Below are 24,130 nucleotides of genomic sequence, written 5' to 3' on the forward strand. Positions count from 1 at the left end.
GCATGTTATTGATGAACAGGCTTTTTAACACTGGTTCAGACCACTAAAGAAGCACACCACAATCATCATTTGTCTATTTCTTAATCATTAAAAAGGGTACTCTTCTTTTATAAGAAACTGTTCATATAGGGGGAAAAATTATTTCTTATATGAGTTCAAATTATTGTTTTAAAAATCTGATTTACTTTAAAAACCCTGAATAGAAGCAAAACACGGTGTCCAGATCTTGTCTAAGCAGCATTAATGTACCTGTGTCAATGAATGAGAATGAATATTTGAACATTCGGATGTGTACTTGAGTCCTTGAGATAGCTTGTGTTGCTTAAGATCATTTCAAATTTATTTATACTGTGCATAGCCTGTTCTCTTCTATGTAAAAAGAAACCAGTGCAGTTTTCTATAAATTTAAGTATATGTATTTGGTCAATGAGAGGCATGAGATGTAAGTGCCTTGAAACTGACCGATGCCGTTCAACAGAAACTGCGTGCAATGCTAATGATGTCACATTTCCACCTCTGTAGCATTGATGTTGATTACAATGGCAGCGAGAATGTGACAATGACATATCTGTATTAATAGTTTATGCTTATTAACAAAATAACATAATCATCTCTCCAATATTATCAGATGACCTATTACTGTTTTGTATTTTTAATTTATGAAAGAATGAAAAAACTGTGATTGTCCTGTGACTGAATGATTAAATGACTCTAAACATGCAATGCAACATTCATCTGGATAAAGTGATTTGTTCTAATGAGACCAAATGTAATTTGTTATAACAACATAAATCAATAAAAACTTTTTGAAATGTACTGTGTTTTAACATTTTTATTTGAAATGTCAGTAATGAATAGAACAGCTATTTTCAGTAGAATTTATCATCCTGATTTCTATTTAGGTTTCATTAGCTCCTGTGAGCAACATCAGTGGTCTGAAGTTGCAAAGATCATGAGATTTCTAAAGCATGTAGCTCAAATGATTAATTGTACAACTTATGTAATACTATAATAACCGTTTTAATTGAATCCAACATTTTTGGACAGCATTTTGCATAGATGCCATCTATTTGTAATTGGACCTATAACAGTAATAAAGCACGTTTGGTCTCTTTTATGTCTGATAGGTCGGATCTATGAATGGAGAAGCCTGTGTAATGGTATGTTTAACTAGTACTCATGACATTTACACACTCTAGACTACTTAACAACAAAATGTTGTGCTTTGTCATGCATTTAGGGTGATTTAAAAAAAAGCGAATACCTTTTTGTAACCTTCACAAACCGAGAAGGCACATGCTTTTATTGTAATATTTTGTCTTTCTTTTTTTCACTCTGATCTCAGTCCTAAAGTTTAGATGTTGTGGTATCAGATCCGTGAGTTTTGGCAGCTGTGAGGAGCTTATACTCCACTGGGTTCAGAGAGCATGTTGGAACTGTATCTTCTGTCCCTGAAGCAGCTATGGACTCAAACTGTGCTGTGTGGAGTCTTCCGTCTCATCTATATCCTCTCCAGCTCATTTCTGACCTGCATTATGGGTGTCTGTAGGGTTTGCTTGCTGGTCAGATGGCAGTACGGTATATTTTTGAGCAGGGTATTCTTCTTGGGCTCAGTGAGGATCTGTTGGACACCAGGAACTCCTACATGCAGACTGGCAACAGGAGCTGCTTTTGGGTGGCTGAACTAAAAGTGTCTATTGTCGGGACTGTGGGCATTTTGCCCTGTGTGGAGGAGACAGGTGCTTGGGAACTGAAAAGGATCTCAGTAAAAAGGGAGTTTCGGGGTCGTGGCCTTGCAAAAGCTCTTTGTAAAACAGCCCTGGAATATGTTGCCAGACATGATGTGAAGACTGAAGAGGGTGGTGCTTTTCACCTCTATGGTCCAAACTGATGCTCATAAGCTGACAGCATTAGGTTTAAAAAGGAGTTTGTGTGGCCATCACTTCCTGACAGGTTGATCAATTTCATGGTGTTTAAATACGCACACAGCAGGACTGGAGGTTTCATGTCTTGCTAAAATAAGAAAAGAAAAAAAAGAAAAAAAAAAGGAAAAGTTGTATTTATATCTGTCAAGATCTCTTTGGTGGAAAAAAAACATTTGCCTAAAATGTTTAATTTGATATCAAATAAGCATAATTTTGAAATAAAAGATTCACAAAACAGCAGAATCTGTTTAATTATAAAGATAAATTACAAGAATACAGTGCACATTGGTATCCCATTATTTATCTAATTTAAGCATTAGAGGCACAAATCCCACGTGTCTGATAAATTATCTAAAAAAAATCATTAAGTCCAAGGCTCATTCAACCCTGTTACCCGTACAGGATATCAACAGCTAGCTTTATACTCCCAAATTTATTTAGACTAAATTAACTACAAACCAATATTAACTTAATATAGGGTAAATTTAATAAATTGAAACCGTGTTATTACCCTGTTCTAGCGTTTTTATATTTGTCTATTTAATCGGGATTTTAAACTGTATTTAGGCTACATATGTCCTCACGTCCAAGCAACTTCTTTCACTGAGCCAGTTTAAAAAAAAGAAAAGAAGCGAATGTCATTAGAATGGATTTTCGACCATTTGAATGAGCTTCAGACCCTGTTGTGTACCTTTTGTCGAGGTAAGTGCCAAACTCCCATTCGAAGCAGTGGCGCTCCGCTCCCGCTGTGTGTGACGTATAGCGCTCCTCAGGAAGTAGCTGTCACATCCACATTGTACGGGAATAGACACAACACGCTTAGTAAGAACAGCACCAAAAACACCACGGTAAGTTCAAATGCATGGTTTGAAATAAAGAACATGAAAGAACCGTTTAACGGCCACACATCCTCCATCTGTTTCTGCGATTGTAACTACTAATCATTCTCAGTTGAGGGATGTAGCGGCTGTAGTATAATAAATAGGCGGTGGCTGATCGATGGAAGAATTGATGGGGCTGCTGGCGATGCATTCAACCTACCATCCAATTTACTATTGCTACTATTCACTGCTACAGCTTTTACGTAAATTACAATTAAGATTGTAGTATTCTGTAATATTTATTTGTTTGTTTATTCATGGGGGAGGGAACAGACTGACCAGGCAGGTTCTTGATCAGTTTATCATCACTGCACAGCACAGACAATAAGCAAGTGTACGCAAACACACTGCTTCCATACTTATTTTATTACAGTAGTTTCATTTTTCTTTCATTTATGCTCCAAATAGTCATTAAGTATATCTTCAGTCAGAGAATGCTATTTTATCTACCTTCATTTAAGTAATGATATAATATCTATATAATTGTACAATTGATATATTTATCTGTGAAATGTATACACCTATATAAATAAACGTGTGTGTGTGTGTGTGTATACACACACGCACTGTATAATTGTATAATTTCAACCATTAGTTTTAATTTTTAGCATTATAATAAGATTTAATTTATTTATTAATCATCAAAGTATAGTAAATCTCCATACACATTATAATAATACCATGCACAGTCATGTTATTACATGACATTTATGTTCTTATCAGACACATTCTTACAATAAAATATGTTAAAGTCTCACACCATTGTTAAGGGATAATTAAAGAGAATGGAAATGAAAATTGAAAAACCCAAAAATGAAAATTCTCTCATCATTCACTCACCTGAATGCTGGTAACCAAAAAGTTGACGGTAGGCATTAACTTCCATAGTATGGAAAAAAATACTAGGGCAGTCAATGGCTATACCATCAACTGTATTATTCAAAATATATTATTTTGTCTTCAACAGAAGAAAGAAACTCATACAGGTTTGGAACAACTTGAGGCAAGGCAAGGCAAGTTTATTTATATAGCACATTTCATAGACTATGGCAATTCAAAGTGCTTTACAGAAAGGAAGTAAAATAATCACAAAATAAAAGCAAGGAAAATTAAAACAGTTATAAAAGAAATTAAAAGAGATATATGATACAGTTATAAAATGAATTAAAAATAAAAAAGATGATAGGCTACATAGATAAACTTCTCATCTGGCAAAACACCGGTGTATCATATTTTTCACCCCATCAGGGTGAGTAAATGATGACAGAATTTTTATTTTTCGATGAACTATCCCTTTAAGCTAAAATAGTGTTTATAAGTGAACGCTCTTGTGTCAGATGCAGTTTTTTCGTTCTCCTCCTTGTTGTTATTCTTTATATCCTCTCTGTCCCTATGTGTATCTTCTGCTTTTCCTATCAATCAAACCTCATTCCCTCCCCTGCTTATAGAGTGCAACAGTGCCTGCCCACTTTTTCGTTGGTTTGAGAAGTATTTTTTCTATAAATTTTTCCCCTAGGGATATTAAAAAGTTTGCATAAAAGCATTATTAGCCATGAACCAACCAGCAACGATGTGAATATCCCAACATTACAAACTTATAGGCTATTTGAAGCAAAAAATATTTGAAAATTGGACAAAAAAGAAAAAGGTACAAGACTGTGTACTTAACGGCTTTAAAGTCCCCATGAATTCAAAATTGACCATACTTACTTTGTTTGCCTAAATTGATCGTTTTGTGGTGAACAATTCATCCATGTAAGTCAATCCACACAAAAAATTTTTTGGCTTTGTAATCTTTAATCAAAATCTGAAATTTCCCCTCCCTTCTCCATTGGAGGACCTTCCCTGATGACGTAGGTTTGAAGGTTTGGGTGTCTGCTTAAAATCCGTAACCACGCCCCTCCAACTGACAGTAGACAGGCTGAATGAAAACACCTACTTTTCTAGATCCAATCAGGTGCTAGTTGGGAAAAAAGCCACGCCCACTATTTTGCCTCATTTAGTATTCCGTTTCTCTCGGAAATACGTCACAACACTGGAGAAAAGTCGTTTGCAACTTCCGGTTCACGGGGACTTTAATGAGGGAAAGAACTACAATCCCATAAAGCACTGCGAATGGCATAATCAGATTAAAAACGTTGATGGAATATAACATTTTTGATCATATATATATATTTAGAAAGAAGATATTTGAACCTTACCTGATTAACTCGAGTATGTCATTTGCGGTGCTTCATGAGAGTGCAGCATTTTTAGTGCGATTTGTTCCCCACGACTTTCTGTACAGCATCATGGGTAATGTAGTTTTTCACCAGGAATTCCACTGTTAAACACAATTTTTTTTAAACAATTTGAAATAATGCAAACAGATGGCTTTAACAAAAGCATATACCATTGGCCAGGGGCGTAGAATTTAGTAGGGACGTGTCCCTACCAATATCCAGTGACACTGATATATCCCTAGCAATAATTTCGATCAAAACTTAAAATATATTTATATTTTAATGTCCCCACCAATTTCAAAATCAAACCTACGCCACTGCCATTGGCTGACTCACAGTAGCTCTGTCTTTAAATGTAGTTACGTTTTTGTTATAATCAATTTTAATCATATAATCAACAAAATCATTTTTACGAGTTTTTACTTCCGGAACTTGACTGTTGCACTCAATTCCTATAGCCTGATAGAGCACTGTCTGTCACTGATACAGATGAGAGGCACTGTTTCATAGAGTGGTCAGAGAAGAGAAGCTCTCATTGTGTGATGTATGCATTGTTTGCATGTTTGCTCAGATTGACTCACAATTGCTTACTGGTTTTTGTGAGCACAATGTTTTCAGCTGTGCACCTGTCCCTTCTAACTGTATAACATGTTGCAAACATCAGCATTTGCTTTCTGTGCAGAATCTGTAATACAGAAATAAGCCCACAGGGATTCAGTGCAGTTGTCGTTTATAAAGAGCATTAATCCTGTCAGTGTGTTTCTGTGTTGTTTGTCAGTCTGCTGAGGTTGTGCACACCTCTCCTGACTGAACTCACTCTTCTGTTTGGCTTTATATCGGATGCTGCCTGCGTCACATTTGAATAGGGCTGGAGAGGAACAGAGAGGCTGAATAGAGAGCCAGTCTTAAAGAGACCTGCTGCCTTAAACAGTCTTGTTTGCTAAGTGTGTGAACAGTTGTGTGTGAATGGATTCCATAGTAGGGAACCATAGTAGAAAAGAGTTAAAGCCAGTGATCACCTCCGTACAAAGTCGTACATGACCTTTAGTAATCCAGTGATTAATATGTAAAGGATAATGTACCGTCAGCTAGTCATTATCACAAAATTATTTGACATTTTATTTATTGAAGAGGAATAGCCCCTTGAGATGAGCCATCTCGTTTTCGAGGGGGTCCTCGATTCTAGATACAGAAATTCACCTTACACCAGCAGTCAAATAAACGTAATAACAAATAACAAAACAAAAAAAACATGCGTTACAGTAATAGTAAGTATTTAAATATATAAACCAAAAACCATACAAACAAGACATTCATTCATACAAGACACCCAAAAGGTGACACACTCCTCCCTAAATAAAGTAAACAATACCATATGTACCAAAACACACAACTAAACACAAGTAAACTCATATACAGACAAAAATATATACACAAAAATATATACGTACCATACCAAAAATAGGTTACAGTGAAAAAAAAACAAAAAAAAAAACATATATATATATATATATATATATATATATATATATATATATATATATATATATACACACATATATATACTAATCAAAAGCAATCACACGTATTCTGAAGATGTTGAACTAAATGATTTTTAAATGTTGGAAAAGAGGTTAAAGAGCGAATTGAAATTGGAAGTTTATTCCAATCATACGGTGCTTTATATTGAAATGCATATCTACCTATTTCTTTATTGATCTGAGGAGTGTAAAAATAAATTTGGGTGTTATGACGCAAATTATGAGATGACCTAAATGGAATTAAATACTGTTTTAAATAAACAGGGTAATTCATATAAATGCATTTAAAAATAAACTGTAACCAATGAAAACGCCTTCTATTTGATAAGGTCAGCCAGGACAATTGATGGTACATTTCACAATGGTGTGTTCTGTAGGGGCAGCGGAGTATAAATCTACACAGGCTATTATAAACTGTATTAAGAGACTGAAGACAGGAAGCAGTAGTGTTTTGGTATACAATGTCAGCATAATCCAAGATTGGCAATAGAAGTTGAGAAACAATTCTTTTTCTGACATGATAGTTAAAACAGTTAATTGATTGATATAAAATTCTAAGTGAGCAGTTGAGCTTGTTAGTTATATTATGCACCTGAGTGCTGAAAGAAAGATCAGAGTCAAGCCAAAGGCCAAGATACTTAACCTGGCTAGTATGTTTTATAGGAGTTTGATCCAAAGATATAATATTTAGTGAGTTTTCTAGAGAAGAATTCTGTTTCGTTTTAAAAAGCATTGAAAATGATTTTGATTTGTTAAGTAGAAGCCTATTAAGCAATAGCCACCTCTGAACTGAATCAAAACCATTTTGTAATGTGGTGCTGATGTCATAGATATTAGGTTTGGAACAATAAATGACTGTGTCATCAGCATAAAGTTGAATATTGCATCCAGTGCAGCTACGCGGAAGATCATTGATAAATATTGAAAATAATAAAGGCCCCAAAGAGGAGCCTTGAGGAATTCCTCTATCAATGCCTGTAGAGTGAGACAAACTGCCCCCAAAGGACACACACTGGCGACGATTATGTAAATAAGAATTAAACCAAAGCAAAGAAGAGGTAGACAAACCAAGAGAGTACAATTTGTCTAGAAGTAAATAGTGATCAACTAAGTCGAAAGCTTTAGTAAGATCTAAAAATAATGCACCTGTACACATACGATTATCAAAACTCAAGAACACATCATTAGTAAATTTAAGAAGGGCTGTGGTGGTGGAAAAATGTTTTCTGAATCCAGATTGGCATTGAGATAATAGATCATTATTAGCTAAATAATTCGATAATTGGGTGAAAATTATTTTCTCAAAAACTTTTACAACACTGTTGATGATTGAAATGGGTCTATAGTTATTAATATTATCAGAACCGCCACCTTTATGAAGTGGAATAACTTTAGCACATTTCCAGGCCAAAGGAATCGTACAAGATGAAAACGATAAATTAAAAAGTAAGGCCAATGGCACTGCTAGTACATGAGAACCAATTTTAATAAACTTGTTCTCAATGCCATCTAGTCCAGCTCCACTGGTAGATGACAGTTCACTTATAACCTTTTGCACATCTGCTGGGCTGATCTCTGTAAATGAAAAGGAACTACCGGTATGGGGACAAGGAGCCAAATCTGGTTTAAAAGTATGGGTCTGAACTTGTGGTGCTGAAGAAAAATGTAAACTAAAAGCATTTGCAATAGTTACTGGATCATCTATCATTTCATTATTCAAATTTAAATTGGTTGTAGTCCGCCCTGATTTCCCAAGTACATTATTAACCTGTTTCCAGAATCTTTGTGGGTTTTTGAAATCATTCGATAGACAATTTCTAAAGTAACTGGATTTGGAGTTTCTTGTTTGCATGGTACAATTGTTTCTTAATCGTTTATATTCTTCCCAGTCAGCAGTGTGTTTTGTACGTCTAAACTTATGCCAAGCCCAAACATCTCTTGCTTAAGTTGTTGGAGAGCTTTCAGAATAAATATGTTGGTCGCGTTTTGTTCCATGACGGATCACAGGTGAAATAATCAACTGAACAAACGGTGTCCGTCTAACAGTTCTCAAAAAAGAAAAAAGAAAAGAGGGTTGATACCTCTAATAACTCTCCAAGCTTATCGTAAAGTAGATATGCACGAGGATTCATTAATTAGCGCATTTCGTAGACTGAGAATTGAAGAGCCTCACTCAAGCACTGCTGCTGTGTCGGCCATTTTTGTCGCTAATGAAAATAAAATAAATCCCTATAGAGTAATCAGGACTCTTGTATCACCCTGAAGGAGCTTATTTTGCATGAATGAAGTACATTTTTCTAGGTTTTACATTGTTACTTACCAAATAAATAAACTGACATAAATATTTATTTAAGTTTAAATTATTCAGTCTGTCGTGACGCCCACGATGTGACAAAACTCTGACGTGGCGGCCATGATGGCTGGAGACTCTGGCGTGGCGGCCATGACGGCTGGGGACTCTGGCGTGGCGGCCATGACGGCTGGGGACTCTGGCGTGGCGACCATGATGGCTGGGTCCCGGTCAAGCAAGAGTCCTCCTCTACCTCACCCACAGTGAAGGAGGAACCACTCGTTGAGAGCACCAGCTCAACAAAATCAATGAATCTCCCTCGATGATCATAAATGGAAAAGGGAATCTTGATTTTAAAGGGTTAGTTCACCCAAAAATTCTGACATTAATTACTCACCCTTATGTCGTTCCAAACCCGTAAGACTTTCATTCATCTTCGGAACACAGATGAAGATGAAATCTGGGAGCTTTATGTCCCTCTATTGACAGCCGACGCAACTTCCACTTTCAAGGCTCAGAAAGGTAGTAAAGACATCAGAAAAGTAATCCATGTGACTCATTTACATTTATGCATTTGGCAGAATCTTTTATCCAAAGCAACTTACATTGCATTTCAAGGTACACATTAACATTCTTATCAGTTCTTGCTTTCCCTGGGAATTGAACCCATGACCTTGGCGGTGCAAGCGCCAACTCTCTACTGTTTGAGCTACAGGAAAGCATGCTCCTGTATTTAAACCCAATTTATTATTTACCACTTTATTTACAAAATATCATGAGAGCACTACGACGCATGCGTGTTATGTTGACGTGAGAGCAGACATTGCATGTGTGTTGGAGATAAATATTTTTTGTAAATAAGGTGGTAAATTATTATTTTTTGCACAAACAAAGCAATCGTGCCGCTTCATAGAATTGGGGTTAAACCACTTAAGTCACATGGATTACTTTCATGATTGGGGCTTAGATGTGGTAGTTGCATAGGTTGTCAATAGAGGGACAGGAAATTCACAGATTTCATTAAAAAGATCTTCATTTGAGTTCCAAAGATGAACGAATATCTTACGGGTTTGGAACGACATGAGGGTAAGTAATTAATGACAGAATTTTTATTTTTAGGTGAACTATCCCTTTAACTGGTCATTGAGTCTTGCATAATAAAAGGAAATCAAAGCACTGTCATGGTAGTGAGTCTGATGAGCAAGGTCCAAAACCTCACTAGTATGGTACTCGAGGGAACAATCATCCTGAGTAAGGAGGAGGAGGTATTTTGCTGCTAGATCCATACTAATGGTTGGTTGGTCGTTCTGTTATGCCGAGTTCAGACTGCACGATTTTCAAAATAATCGGGTCACAGTTGTTTTCACACTGCATGACTATCTGGGGTAACATTCAGTTTCTGCTGTGTTCACACTGCACGATGGATCGGCGACAGGAGGAGGTTTCACACTGCATGACTTTACAAAAGAAAGAATCGCCGACAACTTCTGCCTGGTCCGCAAACTACGTTTCACAACCAAACAAACGCGAGAAGTGATAGGAAATAACGGAAGACCACGCGTGCGTGAGACCGGAGTTCTCGCGCGATACTGAATTTGTTATTAAAAATGATAGCCTACAAACTGTCTGTGCACTGATTTGTTGCAAAAATGAAAAAAAATAATAAACAGTTTATGCAGGAAATGGTTGGGAAGACGAGGGGAGCAAGGACTGTGTTTTGCAAAGAGAGTTGGGGGTAAATAAATAATTTTGCAAATGTCCTGCTGTTGCTGCTGGTCATGCAAATGTTTGTGCTTTTGTTTCTGTTTGATATAATTGTAAATATAGGCCTATCTATTAAAATACTGATATTCTGGTCTATAACTCCTCCTCCTCCTCCTCCTCCCTGTATCTTGCTCTCTCATTGGCTGTCGGTCATTGCCGATGTAGTTTTCAGTCAGAACACATTCACACAGCAGGATTGTGAATCGCCGACAGGTCCAGATATTTAGCATGCCAAATATCTCACGGGCGTCGGCGACTCGTCGGCGATTCTCTCAGATCGCGTCTTTGCTCATTCACACTGCGTGATTGTCACTCGCGTGAACGAGCACCGATTTGCCTGTGATTTCGGGCATTTGTCGGCGATTTCTCAAAACCTGTCGGCGAGCCAAAATTGGGGCTAAAATCTTGCAGTCTGAACTCGGCATAAGGAGGAGGAGGTATTTTGCTGCTAGATCCATACTAATGGTTGGTTGGTCGTTCTGTTATGCCGAGTTCAGACTGCACGATTTTCAAAATAATCGGGTCACTGTTGTTTTCACACTGCATGACTATCTGGGGTAACATTCAGTTTCTGCTGTGTTCACACTGCACGATGGATCGGCGACAGGAGGAGGTTTCACACTGCATGACTTTACAAAAGAAAGAATCGCCGACAACTTCTGCCTTGTCCGCAAACTACGTTTCACAACCAAACAAACGCGAGAAGTGATAGGAAATAACGGAAGATCACGCGTGCGTGAGACCGGAGTTCTCGCGCGACACTGAATTTGTTATTAAAAATGATAGCCTACAAATTGTCTGTGCACTGATTTGTAGCGAAAAAACAAAAACAAAAACAAAAACAGTTTATGCAGGAAATGGTTGGGAAGACGAGGGGAGCAAGGACTGTGTTTTGCAAAGAGAGTTGGGGGTAAATAAATAATTTTGCAAATGTCCTGCTGTTGCTTCTGGTCACGCAAATGTTTGTGCTTTGTTTCTGTTTGATATAATTGTAAATATAGGCCTATCTATAACTCCTCCTCCTCCTCCCTGTATCTTGCTCTCTCGTTGGCTGTCGGTCATCGCCGATGTAGTTTTCAGTCAGAACACATTCACACAGCAGGATTGTGAATCGCCGACAGGTCCAGATATTTAGCATGCCAAATATCTCACGGGCGTCGGCGACTCGTCGGCGATTCTCTGAGATCGCGTCTTTGCTCATTCACACTGCGTGATTGTCACTTGCGTGAACGAGCACCGATTTGCCTGTGATTTCGGGCATTTGTCGGCGATTTCTCAAAACCTGTCGGCGAGCCAAAATCGGGGCTAAAATCGTGCAGTCTGAACTCGGCATTACGGGTGTAGCAGGGACAAGGAGAGGTGAGGATATTTAGCAAGCAGTCTTTTTTCAATGAACGCATAACACAAAGGTAATCTAAACCAGGAGCCGATGGCAATAATCCGAACTATGACATAGGCAACACAGGAGACTCATCAGCTTTACATTTAGGTATAAAGACAACAACAGACTGAAACACAAGGGTATAAATATACTGAGTAACAAGATAATGAGGAACAGGTGTGTGTTATGAGTAACCATAGAGACTGACTGACTCATAACACACCTGTTCCTCATTATCTTGTTACTCAGTAGTTACTATATTTATACCCTTGTGTTTCAGTCTGTAGTTGTCGGTTGTTGTCTTTATACCTCAATGTAAAGCTGATGAGTCTCCTGTGTTGCCTATGTCATAGTTCGGATTATTGCCATCGGCTCCTGGTTTAGATTACCTTTGTGTTATGCGTTCATTGAAAAAAGACTGCTTGCAAAATATCCTCACCTCTCCTTCTACAGAAATTAAACACAGGATATGAAAACCAGACACCGTAAGACAGAAGATAATAAAATAAAAGTCCTAGAATAAAAGAAGCAGGGGAATGGTGACACTGTTCTTTTTAGTTTGCATTTTACAACACTTTTTAAATAGCTGCACCAGTGTTATTTTACTATTTTACAGTGTTATATTATAGTATTTAATAATATTTTGAATTAGCATTTATTCAGTTGTCATTTTAATTTTAGTTTGTCATTTTGTCTTTTTTAAATATTTTATTTAGCTTGATTTTTTTATTTCAGATTTAGTTTTAGTGATCAATAATAACACACTACACTGTAAATCATAAACTATAAAAAATAACTTTGGTCATCCTTTTTTATTAGGCCTTATTGTAAAGTATGTGAATGTGAGAAGACCTGGGGAATGGGCTCTCTGTCTTTTAATCACTCAAAGAGTACGTTTACATATTAAATATGCAAGTTTGATCATTATTCGGTGTAGGAGGGCTTTAGGACCCAGTTCTGCCTCTTTTGCTCTCCTGCAGAAGGCAGCACAGACATTAGCGCAGTTGCACTGCTCTCACACACTCACCTAGCAGCACAGATCAGTCAGCCAGACTTACACACACACACCTCACATTCTAACTCAATTTAATGCTGGGATCATTCTGACAATTCACATGCTAGCTGGTTCATCTGAGATCAGGCATCCAGCAGGACCTCCACTGGTGTCTCTCCTGTGTCCTCTCTGGGGTTCAGTCTGTGCCTCTGCTGGAGCTGAACCAAACCCTCTCAGACACTCATCGTATGGACAAAGGTTTGAGTGATGGGATGAGGTGGAGATAGAAAGGCAGACAGAGAGATAGGGAGACAGTGGGTTGGGGGATTGAATAGACTGCGCTGGTTGCTGAAGCAAGGCAAGGAACCGTTGTCAACAGCGACGCAGGAGCAGCATGTCTCAGATGAAAAGATACACTTACAGCAGGGTGAGTGACATACAGTGGACACTCTTTTTGTCACACACGTACTGTCTGTCTGCCACCCTCAAAAACCTACAGTGAACACACGCTTGTTTTTTAATTGTATTAAAGTAGAATTAGTATGTGCTGTGCAGTGATGAGCAGGTGTACAGTATATATATTAGCTCTCAATGTGGACATGCAGATGTTGTAGCATGTGTCAGACAAGAGCATGCGTGGGCTCAGTCAGTGTTCTGGAATTTGTAAGGCTCAGCTTTTTAGCTAAAATGCATTTGCTTGTGTACAAAATGCTATACAATCAATTGCAGTGTTTTTTATTTTTTTTTATGTATGAGGCAGTTTTTACTGCAGGCCAGTATGAAGCAGTGCAATTTTTGGCACATTTGCTGAGTAACACAGCAACAATAACAAAAAGACTTTTTCTTTGACTAAAATCATTTTGTCAGATCATATTTAATTATATTCGTTTAACTTGATTCCAGCCCAAATCCTAATATTAAAACTGAACCAAAGCCTTTACTGTAGCTCAACTTCATTCTCACAAGCTAACATGGTAAAATGTAGTATAATAACTTCCTGTCTAGATCTCCAGACATAAATCTTATGCCCCTTTCCTGTATAAAATATTAGACAGCACTATGAACATAAAACCCCAGTTTAAATGGACTGTTAGGGAATAGTAATGCATCCCCACAAAGATAGTAAAACCTGAAATCATTTACATTAAGGGGAGCAGCCAGCGAACACATTAATAAACTTACCAGTCTTAATTACAACCTAAAAACGCAAAATGGTTTGCGTGAGGAATGGTTTAGGGTTAGAAGATAGAAAATCTCATTAGTTCAATATGAAAACAATAGAGTCCCCACCATGATAGAAGGGCAAATGTGCATTTATTTATTCCTGTGAACTTATTTTCTGAAAAATTGTTGTGTATTATTAGAGGTTCTATAATAGAAGATGTTAGTTACTCAAATATAGGCCTATATTTAATATTTACACACTTTCACATTTTAATAAATACATGTGGAGATAGATTTGATGGACAACATACACTCACCGGCCACTTTATTAGGTACACCTGTCCAACTGCTCGTTAACACTTAATTTCTAAGCAGCCAATCACATGGCGGCAACTCAGTGCATTTAGGCATGTAGACATGGTCAAGACAATCTCCTGCAGTTCAAACCGAGCATCAGTATGGGGAAGAAAGTTGATTTGAGTGACTTTGAACGTGGCATGATTGTTGGTGCCAGAAGGGCTGGTCTGAGTATTTCAGAAACTGCTAATCTACTGGGATTTTCACGCACAACCATCTCTAGGGTTTACAGAGAATGGTCCGAAAAAGAAAAAACATCCAGTGAGCGGCAGTTCTGTGGGCGGAAATGCCTTGTTGATGCCAGAGGTCAGAGGAGAATGGCCAGACTGGTTCGAGCTGATAGAAGGGCAACAGTGACTGAAATAACCACTCGTTACAACCGAGGTATGCAGCAAAGCATTTGTGAAGCCACAACACGCACAACCTTGAGGCGGATGGGCTACAACAGCAGAAGACTCCACCGGGTACCACTCATCTCCACTACAAATAGGAAAAAGAGGCTACAATTTGCAAGAGCTCACCAAAATTGAACAGTTGAAGACTGGAAAAATGTTGCCTGGTCTGATGAGTCTCGATTTCTGTTGAGACATTCAGATGTTAGAGTCAGAATTTGGCGTAAACAGAATGAGAACATGGAACCATCATGCCTTGTTACCACTGTGCAGGCTGGTGGTGGTGGTGTAATGGTGTGGGGGATGTTTTCCTGGCACACTTTAGGCCCCTTAGTGCCAATTGGGCATCGTTTAAATGCCACGGCCTACCTGAGCATTGTTTCTGACCATGTCCATCCCTTTATGGCCACCATGTACCCATCCTCTGATGGCTACTTCCACCATGTCACAAAGCTCTAATCATTTCAAATTGGTTTCTTGAACATGACAATGAGTTCACTGTACTAAAATGGCCTCCACAGTCACCAGATCTCAACCCAATAGAGCATCTTTGGGATGTGGTGGAACGGGAGATTCGCATCATGGATGTGCAGCCGACAAATCTGCGGCAACTGGGTGATGCCATCATGTCAATATGGACCAAACTCCCTGAGGAATGCTTCCAGCACCTTGTTGAATCTATGCCACGAAGAATTGAGGCAGTTCTGAAGGCAAAAGGGGGTCCAACCCGTTACTAGCATGGGATACCTAATAAAGTGGCCGGTGAGTGTATAACTGATTCAGAAACTGATTCATTATGGAAAAGCTCCACTGCTTAAGCTTCATAAGGAACTAAAAATTATTTGGCTTTTGCGTAAAGCTTCACAAGATCTATTCCAAAAAATACATTCCTTAACCCATAGTTTTCAACCCTTACTGACACAGTTAGTGACTTATTTCTGCCGAGTCATAAGTCAGTTTTCCGTAACTCCTGTCCTGTGCTCACAATGTACAGTATTATTCAGCTTAATCTTTCAACATTCGTCAGCAACATCATTATTTTCCATCTGTCTGTGTAATGAATGAATATGTCACCTTGCAGTGAGCTGCTGCCAGTCTTTGCAGTGGTCTGAGTTTTCGAGTTGCGAAGAGGTCACATCTATCATTTGTGTTCTCTTTCTATTGTTACATTGTAACCTAATGTTCCCACCTCTTTAGAGTTTACAATTAGAGTCAGCAAGAATAATAAAACACTGCAAATATTGTGCCTTAGCTTGTTACCTTTATGTGTCTGGTGCTTATTTTTAGTTTCTGAAATAAAACTCATTTTGGACCCAAGCCTCTGTGTGATTAGAGAGAGTTAAAATGACTTAATAGAAGTGAAATGGAGCATGTCTCTCAGGATCAGCTGGTGTGTGTGTGTGTGTGTGTGTGTGTGTGTGTGTGTGTTTCTGCACACTGTGACTGCAGGTAACAATGCTTCTGCTTCATCTGGAGTCTTCTGCAGTAAAAGGCTGCGTCACAAACTTTTTTTCAGCCATGAGCTCGGGTATGAGTGCTTCTAAATAACCCCCAATTGTCCTCTCAGACATGCAATCTGAAGGGCATGAGAGACTAGTTCAGATACTTAATGAGGAGTCTGCAAATGGCCTCAACTCCCCCAGATCATCAATTCAGTTTGAATCTGATTGGCTGAGCTGCCAATCTAGAAATCTGATTGGCTGGAGGAGTGCCAATATACGTTCCAACAGCACTGGGACTTTTCACTGTGTGTCACTCCACTTGTCTGTGTTTGTGTATTCCAGAATCCAGATAGACTGTCAAGAGTTTTAGTGATGGGGATTTTTTTTTGACTGCATGTTACATTGTTACGCCAGTAATTCATTCGTTCATTCAAACGATTTATTCAAAAATGCTGATTCATTCTAGAACGAAACAAATAAACTGCCTTTATTAGTCATTGAATGATTAATTCAACTAATTTGTTACAAATAAACACAATATCAAACAGGATCTGCTGTGACTTCGTTTGGTACTATTTTCATTGGCACAACAAAAACAGTCAAATAAACTGACAGTGTTGTGTATTAAAGGTAGGGTAGGCAATGGTTTACATAAACACTTTTTGTTATACTGGTTGAAACTCTCTTCACATCCTGATAGCAATCAATAATAGAATTGGTCTAAATATTAAAACATTTACATATATCTTCTATGGAAGTCTCAGGACTAAAAATGTTTTTACAATCTTTGCATTCGGTCCAAATGCAGTGATAGGATGTCCTATCTGCCTGCAAATGTATTTCCATACCTCTGCAAACCCTGCTCTCGCAGACATCACACGTCCTCAGTGCGTTTCATGAGGCTGTGCAGACAGACAGTCACAGAGCGCCGCAAACATAGACTGTAAAAAAAGATGGACGACGCCCCTTCGCTCTCTTCCATTGGTCAGAAGTGAAACCGCCAGTGTCCCGATATGGCACTGACATCTTGGAACTTGAGTCTGCGCAGTAGCGATCTCAGGACCAGACCTGCGCAGTAGTGAGCAGGAAGTAAAGCCGCGAAATCAAGGCCCCGCCCTCGCTCTCGCAGAATCAATCGCAAGCACACGCTCCTGCACTTTTTTTTATTAATTATAGAAATTTAGATATTAAATTTAAAGCTCCAACCTCCTCAGTCCTCCGAAGATCCTGAAAAAAAGTCTGTTGGTGCTTCAGTGACTACTTTGCTCAGAGAACCTGTCAATCACAGCTGTCAATCATGACGTCACACCACCGCATCAAATTAACTAACTAAAAACAAACTTATTTTAAAAACAAACACTTGAAATTACATCAGCGTGATAAAAACTACAGTAAATGACAGAAACCATATTTGGAAAAACGATATTTGAAGTGTAATTTAATTGTTTAATTGGTCTCACGTGCCGTTGATTAACATGGGGAGGCGGGGTTTATGACCTATACTAGGACCGGCCACCGGGCGGGGGCGATCGAGACGTTTTGGCTTCACTTTCAGGGCTTGTGTGGCATGCTTGGGCGCAAACAAACAGCAGCCTTCTTTTACAGTTCCTCCTGAACCAAAACAACAAGCTTTATGCTGCTTTCACGCCATGTTGTCGCAATGACCGTAATTAAGAGATGGCAACCCGTGACTCCCATAGCTGTTCACGACCGCAGACTTGGAATTATGTGTTTCTATGGCAACATTATCAATGCCGAAATTAATCTGCAGCAGTCAGGTGGTACAAGTCAGTGGTGTGGTCTTTAGCCTCCTTGTTAGAGCGCCCACCTCCTACGCCGGAGACTCCTGTTCGAATCCCGCTCGAAGCGGGTTGAGTAGAGTAGTATAAAAGCAGTATCACACAGTCATGTTGCTTCCTACTCTAATGACTTCTCAGAAATATCCCAGCCATCGTTCCTAGTTTGTGACGTTTAGTAACAGAATTAGTAATGGAAGCTTGGATACATCTTATCAACGGCCACCCTTTGGTATGCTTTAATATAACTTTAATATCAAACCAAGTGACGAAAATATCAAACAAAGTTATAGTTTCAAATAAAAAAATGCTGTTAGAGAAGTTCTCAAAACTAATGTCCTTTATCCTAGCCATTTTTGCACTGATTTTTGGATCATTTTTCATGGATCATGGGTGATCCATGCATTTTTATCATCTCGATTATTGTAATTCCTTATACTATGGAATAAACTCCACTACTCTAGCACGTCTTCAGGTAGTCCAAAATGCAGCAGCGAGACTTTTAAAAGGCATCCGCAAACGTGAACGCATTACACCAATTCTAGCATCACTTCACTGGCTCCCGGTTCGCTTTAGGGTTGATTTTAAAATTCTAAATAAGTGCCTAAATAACCTAGCTCCCCCCTACCTTTCCGAGCTATTAGTGCAATACAATCCCTCCAGAGGTCTTAGGTCAGGGACACAGAAACTTTTATCTATCCCACGGTTCAGACTAAAACAAAGAGGTCATCGTGCCTTTGCCATTGCGGGCCCTACATTATGGAATAGTTAGCCTTTTCATGTTAGATCTATCTGACCTGTCAATCTTCAAGTCAAGTCTGAAAACCTATTTTTATTCAATTGCTTTTAATAATCTGTAATTTGTATTTTAATTTTAATTTAGTTTGTTTGTCTGTTGTGTACTTTTATGCTCTTATGTAAAGCACATTGGTCAGCTTGCCTGTATAAATTGTGCTATATACATTTTGACTTGACTTGACTTGACTTTTAACTGGCTGGTCTCAAAGGGGATTTTTAGTGGATGTACAGTATGAAGTCAGTTCTCCTCAAGTTCACACATGTGTCCTGGCAGAGTGAACATGATCCACTAACGTTTGACAACCAGAAAGAGTCCAAATTCTTTTAAAACCTAAAAACTTCCTTTAAAAAGCCAATAGGTTTAATATATTGAATCTAATGCAATGGTATTCAGACACATGTGACTAAAGTGTTCAAGGTAACAATTTATTTCAGTAGTCCACTAGACATTTTACTAGCTATAAGTAACTTTGTAACTATATGTCAACTAGCGGTCATCAGAGTATTAGTAGACTGTCTGCTTCATATCTGCTAACAGATTATTTTATGCTCCCCCAACAGACATTCTACTGACTATAAGTGACTTTGTGAGTATGTCAACTTATTCTTCTAACCCTAACCCTAACCTAACAGTCTACTATTACTCTACTGAGAGTTAGTTGACATGAAGTTGCAAATGAATGAGAGTTAGTTGACATGTAGCCGCAAAGTTACTTATAGATTCTATGAATATAAGAAAATGCAAACATATAGAACATTAAACATTAAATTTCTTCCACATTTGCAAAGCATAATGTCTATGGGTCTATCGAAATAAAGTGTAACCAAATATTTTAGGGGCACTGTAAGCAAGAACATCTGGTCAGTTCTGGTCATCTGGTCTACCATTTTCTTTGATTTAATCAAAAGCTCTTTTTTTCGCTCAAGGTTTTTTCTCTCTCGTCCTCAGACCACCAGCAGCGGCAGCAGCAGAATGAGTTCAGATGGAGGTGGGCGGCCTGTTAAGGTGGGCTCTCTAGTTGAGGTCATCGGTAAAGGTCATCGAGGTACCGTGGCATATATTGGAAACACCCTCTTTGCCTCTGGAAAATGGGTGGGAGTCATTCTAGAGGAACCTAAAGGGAAGAATGATGGGACTGTGCAGGGCAAACGATATTTCACCTGTCAGGAGAACCATGGTATATTTGTACGCCAATCACAGGTACTCCCACACATGCTTGCAGCTTATAAACACAAACGGGTGTGACAGGTTAAAAAATGTACAGTAAATCTTCTTGGAAACTGCTGTGACCTCTTGCAGATTCAGTTAGTTGAAGATTTGGCTGACACAACATCTCCTGACACGCCAGAAGCTGCCACCTCCAAAATGCTGAAACGAGGTAGGAAATCAGTTTCATGCACATCTGCTTGCAACCATTTTTTTTTAACATGAAATTGTAATCATCTCATTTTATCCTTTCTTCTCAGAGATAATTGAAGGTCCAAGGTCAAACAAAGTGGTGAGTGAGAAAAGGGATCTAAACATATGTTCATATATCGTTTCACATACAAACTCCAGTGGTCTTTTGAACAGGTGTTTAGTCTTGCTTAGCCAGACTTTCACAGTTTATTCTGACCAAGAACTGCCCACTCAGACAGGAAATGACTATCTGACCCATCTTAAAAAGCCATCAATTATAGTCTGACTTTTTAAATGCTAGGCGAGTTCATCTGAAATTGTTGATACCACAATAATAGTCTGGTCTGTCACAGGCTCTACCAAAAAGCAATTCAGCAGAAATGTGTGTAGTTAGACCCACCTCTGATGACTTTGAAAGTTGCATATAGTGCCAACCAATCAGATTAGAGCTCACCATTTCAGGTAGCTCTTGCCATGTTTATGTGTAATATACATTAGGTGGTCTGTGAATAGCCTGTGGTGGTGTGTCATCATCTGAGGCGGACTACTTTACGTTAAACGCATTGCGAATTAACTCTTCTTTCCAGCAGAGGGGGATATAGTAACACTCTCTGGCCTCGAACTACTGGTCATCCTGTATATGTCTGTAGAAGTGAACCATGTTTCTGAATCCCTTCATATTTTCACGGGCCACTGCTAACATTAATTTAACAAGCATGTCTTTGCACTTTGTAATTCTTCCCAGTCCCAACCAAAAAATACACAAACACGCATATAGTCCTCGTCTCTTGTGAAAAAGAAGTGTGCTTAATTCTACTGAATGTAGTGTATTTCAAATCTTGCTATGACATACTACAGCACAAGTGTTGTACTTGATTTCAATTTTATTTTAACTGTGGTATTCGATATTACATTTAAAATGAATATATTTTAAATGTAACAAACTGCAACTTAATCGTTACAAATTTGTGATTACAAATATATTTAAATACATGACATACAAGTTTCAACAGAAATGACATTAAAGTAAATTTTTAGTTTACTACTAAATTTTGTCACTACATTCGGCAGTACACTTTAATCATATTTCATAGAATAAAATAAATACTAAATACTTCTTTTTCACAAAGGGTCATAAACCTGCCCTCACTAATACAAACATGCATGAACGCAACCTGTCTGTTTTTTTTCATAGACTTTTTATAAGGTTTCTGCCTAAGATACAGAAAGATTATTGCACTGTTTGTGTGGAAATCTTGGTGTGTTTGTATGTGAGAGACATTCATGCTCATTACAAACACACTGACTGATCAAACTTTAATCTGTCACCTCTTCCTCCTCCATCTGAGTGTGCAGAGAGGAACCAAACCAAAAAAGGTGCTGCATGTTTCTCTAACCTCTGTTTCAGCAATGATAATACAGCTCTTCAGTGTGTGTGTGTGTGTGTGTGTGTGTATGTGTATGTGTGATGCGTGTTTGTTTCTACATCGTTTATATTCATTTTATGTACATTTATTCATGTGTGCAAGTGCTTTGCTAGCTGGATGGCAGTGTTCTTTGGCAAATGGATGCTTTTAAATGGATTATATGAATAAGCATGCTGAGTACAATGTGTTTATGTGTGTGAGATAGTTTGTTGGTGCAGGTATACACAATTACTTTGTCACTGAGATTGCACATTTCTTAAAAGTCATTTTAAAAATGAGTTGTGTCCGTGTGCATTTAAATAATATTTTCTACATACTTAAAGTTTTCAATGCACATTTATTTCTTAATGTGAAAGCTGCATATATGCATGTATTATAAATGTAGTCTCTAAATTTAACCTCTAGATACATATTTATCTTGGTTCATCTTAAACACATTTCAAAACAAATATGAACAGCAGTATTTTCTATGGATATACTTTTATTAAAAAAATAGTCTAAGACCTCATTGAAAATCTGAGATTCAAAATGTAGTTTACACTTAGAAAATTTTGAGGATTTTGAATAATTTAAGCAAACTACAGCTGCAGGTTTTATTTTACTATGCAAATAAAATGCATAAAAAACATAAAGCACACAGTAAAAGGCATATATTTACTACAACATAATCGTTTGTTCTTTCTCGTTTTTGCATCTATTTAGAATTTCTTTCTATGGCCAAAAATTATGTCCACACAATTTGGCATGTTTCATTGCGTTATCATAAATGAAACAATTGTCTTCAATCACAGCTACGCAATATGCTTACTAAATAAAATAAAATAAAATAAAAATTGAATAAAGGGTGAATATTTCAATTGTTTTAGGCTGTATACCACCTCTGGCCACTACCGTATTTCTACATCACTAAGAAATTATGCTAAAATATATATTTTTTACTGTATTTTTTGTTTTATTTTTTACAGTAATTTTTTAAGGATTGTTTTCTTTGTAGAAGAATCATTTTGGGTTCCCCCAAAAAATTCAGCAAACAGTTCTTGAAATAACCATTTTTAGTGTGAAGAACAATTTTATAATCTAAAGAACCTTTTTCCACTAAAAAGCTTTTTGCATTGAAAAGGTTCTATGGATGTCAGATATTCTTCATGGAACCATCATTGCCAAAAAGAAGCTTTATTTTTTAAGAGTGTAGATATGTTTGTTTAAAGACCGAGAGATTGATTCCCCACTGAGCCAAACCTTGTACGGCATCCTGGCTTGGCATTAGCTGTCTTGTCATTAGGCCACCAATGAAACATTGAGCTTGAAAGCCCTGTGTGCGCATCCCTGCAGTTTCTTCTAAATGTCAGTGTTTGAGGGTAATGGTATTTAGGAGGATATCTGGTTCAGGCTGTCAGGATTGTTTGGAGCTCTTGCTATGAGGACATTAATAGAGAAAAGGCCCGGTATTTAACTGGCGTATAACCTTCACTTCTTTAACATTAGAAAACAGTGGTAACATCAATGAATTCAGCATAACTTTGGTAATAGAAACTACGCTTGTTCAATATGCATGGGGTTTATTTGTTTATTTCCTTAATTAAAGCTAAACCACAGTGTTAACCTTTTACTAGTAATTTTCTTTACCAATTTTACCGCACCCACCAAAGTTACTTGATCTTAAGGATAGTCCGTGATAGTGAAATGGTCATCTTGGTGGAATTATGAATGACTAAAGAAAATTTTCGACTAAAAGTAGCTGTGTAAGTGTTTTGAAACCCTATATCCAAAAGCATACAGCAGTGCAGAAGTTGGCATCGTATTTTTTAAACAGTTGCATTATATTGTGTTAACATTATATATCAAAATATTATATCATATTATTATATTATTATATCATTATAATATATTATTATCATTATATTTAAAAATATCATATTTAATATATAGTAGTTATGTAAAATTATAAATCAATATAACATTTTATATATACAAGAATATTTTATATCTTATATACAAGTTTTAGTTAGTACTATCTTACAACTAGTAAGTATCATGTAAGTAGGCCTTAGATATGGCATGACAATGGAATGGGATGCAGAGAGGAAACAGTGAAAGGCCTATTATTCACTTTTGTTCATCCCCCTCTCTGTTTTCTACTACACATCACTTTTCTCTCTTGCAGAGCTGTAATGTGATACATCAATCTGTCTCCATCCTTCTCTACTCTCTTCTTTAATGGATCTGCAAATCATGCTCTAACAAACCACACTAATGCATTTTTAAACATACAGAAACACGTTTCAAATCTTAGAATGTTTTATATTGAATTAGGGGTAAAACTTTGGTAACACTTTACAATAAGGTTTCATTTCTTA

At 37.6% G+C, this 24,130-nt stretch overlaps 1 protein-coding gene across 4 annotated transcripts in view; it reads left to right on the forward strand.

Annotated features, from left to right (window-relative positions):
- The first annotated feature begins 13,008 nt into the window (after positions 1-13,008).
- dctn1b (dynactin 1b) overlaps positions 13,009-24,130 on the forward strand; it is a 31,399-nt gene continuing 20,277 nt past the window's right edge. For 3 of the 4 annotated variants that reach the window (XM_056268994.1, XM_056268995.1, XM_056268996.1), the window contains exons 1-5: positions 13,009-13,425; positions 19,897-20,148; positions 20,248-20,326; positions 20,415-20,446; positions 21,703-21,723. In XM_056268994.1, the coding sequence (XP_056124969.1) occupies positions 13,393-13,425; positions 19,897-20,148; positions 20,248-20,326; positions 20,415-20,446; positions 21,703-21,723 (417 nt within the window). In that variant the 5' untranslated portion in view covers positions 13,009-13,392. The remainder of the gene's footprint in view (positions 13,426-19,896; positions 20,149-20,247; positions 20,327-20,414; positions 20,447-21,702; positions 21,724-24,130) is intronic. The other variant, XM_056268997.1, reaches the window with a different exon arrangement.

Source organism: Rhinichthys klamathensis, unplaced genomic scaffold (assembly GCF_029890125.1).
Source record: "Rhinichthys klamathensis goyatoka isolate OS25496 unplaced genomic scaffold, OSU_Roscu_1.1 h1tg000280l_1, whole genome shotgun sequence".
NCBI lineage: Eukaryota > Metazoa > Chordata > Actinopteri > Cypriniformes > Leuciscidae > Rhinichthys > Rhinichthys klamathensis.